This window comes from Hydra vulgaris, chromosome 06 (assembly GCF_038396675.1).
Source record: "Hydra vulgaris chromosome 06, alternate assembly HydraT2T_AEP".
Taxonomy (NCBI): Eukaryota; Metazoa; Cnidaria; class Hydrozoa; order Anthoathecata; family Hydridae; genus Hydra; species Hydra vulgaris.
The window spans coordinates 6482501-6485000 of NC_088925.1; the positions used below are offsets into that span (position 1 = coordinate 6482501).

At 21.8% G+C, this 2500-nt stretch overlaps 1 protein-coding gene across 2 annotated transcripts in view; it reads right to left on the reverse strand.

The window, feature by feature from the left end:
• LOC100208216 (uncharacterized) overlaps nucleotides 1-2500 on the reverse strand; it is a 137312-nt gene that overhangs the window by 50912 nt on the left and 83900 nt on the right. For both annotated transcript variants that reach the window (XM_065799082.1, XM_065799081.1), the window contains exons 34-36: nucleotides 2338-2500; nucleotides 336-866; nucleotides 23-232 (exon numbers count right to left, since the gene is read on the reverse strand). The exon at nucleotides 2338-2500 is cut by the window's right edge and continues 416 nt beyond it. In XM_065799082.1, coding sequence (XP_065655154.1) covers nucleotides 23-232; nucleotides 336-866; nucleotides 2338-2500 — 904 coding nt within the window. The remainder of the gene's footprint in view (nucleotides 1-22; nucleotides 233-335; nucleotides 867-2337) is intronic.

Consider the following 2500-nt stretch of genomic DNA (forward strand, 5'->3'; position numbering starts at 1 on the left):
TCATCATCATCATTTAAATTACCACAAGCATTTCTTTTTAAGACATCAATTTTTCTTTTTATTTGACAAGCATGCTGTTTCAAGAGACAATCAGAACCATAAGTTCTTCCGTTACTTCCACAAACTATAGAATATTCAGAATCTTTACAATTTGGACAAACACATTCAATAGAGTTGTCAGCACGCTGAAGACATTTTGAATAAAAGTTACATTTAAGTGTCTTGCATTTATCTAAATTGATTGAAAAAATTAATAACAAATATTTTTTTAAACATTATTTTACAAAATTCTTTACATTTAATAAAATTAAAAACATTTTATTTTTATTAAAAACCTGGTACTAGTAATAAATTAGGAAAATTCAAGAGCTGAGAATCTTCTAAAAAGTATATATCAGCTAGTTTTTCAAAAAGAGCATTAAGAGCTTCTTTGTTTACTCCTGGCATTCCAAACACCACTACCTTTACATCAGCTCCTACAAAACTTTGCAAATAGGTAACATTCATTAAAAACTCTGCCTTATTTATAAACAAAACCGCAAATTTTGTTGATGAATATCGAGAAATTGAGGAGAAAAAACCTTTAATTGTTTCCAAAGGAAAATATCTGGTTTCAATTTCAGCAGTATTTTGTATCTCATCAATTTTTCTATTAAATACTTCAAGTGAATCTTCACTTGAAGAAGAAACTTTTGAAATTTCTTTACCAAATTTAAAAACAGTAACTCGAGCAAATAAAGGTGAGAGGTTGAATGAACTAACAACCAATTTTAAAAAATGTTTTTGTAACTTGAATAAAGTGTCATTGCTCAATGAAAATATACCAATAAAAGCATCAATTGCATCATCAGTTTCATTAGGTGGTTCTAATATAAACAAAAAAAACTCAATTTATTTATATATACAAACCACATATACATATATATATATATATATATATATATATATATATATATATATATATATATATATATATATATATATATATATATATATACATATATATATATATATATATATATCTATTTATATATATATATATATATATATATATATATATATATATATATATATATATATATATATATATATTTATATATATATTTATATATATATATATATATCGCTGTTGGCCAGGTAATATCTCACTTGTGTAAAAAGCAAAATTTTACAGGAGACTGACAAAACTATATATTTCAATGAAATGAGGTTTTAAAAGTAAGAGTAAAAAACAAATAACTAACAAATTATATTATAATTTGTTAGTTATTTGTTTTTTTACTCTTTCTTTTAAAACCTCATTTCATTGAAATATATAGTTTTTTCAGTCTCCTGTAAAATTTTGCTTTTTACACAAGTGAGATATTACCTGGCCAACGACGATATATATATATATATATATATATATATATATATATATATATATATATATATATATATATATATATACTATATATATATTATATATATAGAACTCTTATATGTTGTCAGAAAGTTTTTTCCATATTTTGTTGACAAAAAGTAAAAAGTAAAATGCAAGACCGGAATTTTTTTTTTTTATTAATTGATAGACTGTCTGCCCCAACCAAACCCTCAGTTGATGTAGCAGCACTCCCTTGCAAGTCAGGCTAAAAGATAGTAGATGTAGCAGTACTCCTTTGCGAGTCAGGCTATTTGTCAGTCGATGTAGCAACACTCCATGCATGATTTACAGTAAAAAAAAAATAATAATAAAATCATTTTATTAAAAAAAAATAAAAATAAAAACATTTTATTAAAAAAAATAAAAATAAAAACATTGTTTATATTGTTAAAAACATTCAGAATGTTTTTAAAATTCTGGTCAATTAAATTTGCGTTTTTGCGGTTTTTTAAAAAAACGATTAATTTGTAATTAAATTAATGGTTTTTCCTTTCTGACAACACGCAAATGTTGGATGAAAGTCAAAAGTAATTAAAAGTGGCGTATATGTTGGCGTAAGACTCATTTTTTTCCTTCCGTGCTTCCCAAATGCAACAATCTATAGAACTATGCATACATATATATATATATATATATATATTGTATTTATATATATATATATATATATATATATATATATATATATATATATATATATATATATATATATTTTATATATTTATATATATATATATATTATATATATATATATATATATATATATATATATATATATATATATATATATATACAATATATATATATATATATATATATATAAATATATATATATATATTTATATATATATATATATGAATATAAATATATATACATTGAAAATAATACTTTTAAAATCAAAACCATAAATATTTACCAAGAACTCTACCAATAGCATTTTCTAAATCACCAAGTAAAAATGGCAGCTCATCAGTGGAAGCAAGTTTTATAACTTGATTTATTGATGGAGTTTTATCTATTTTTCCTGTAGAAAGTAAGTTCAGTTCTTGAGAAGTTATTTTATCCCCAATAGCTAAAAC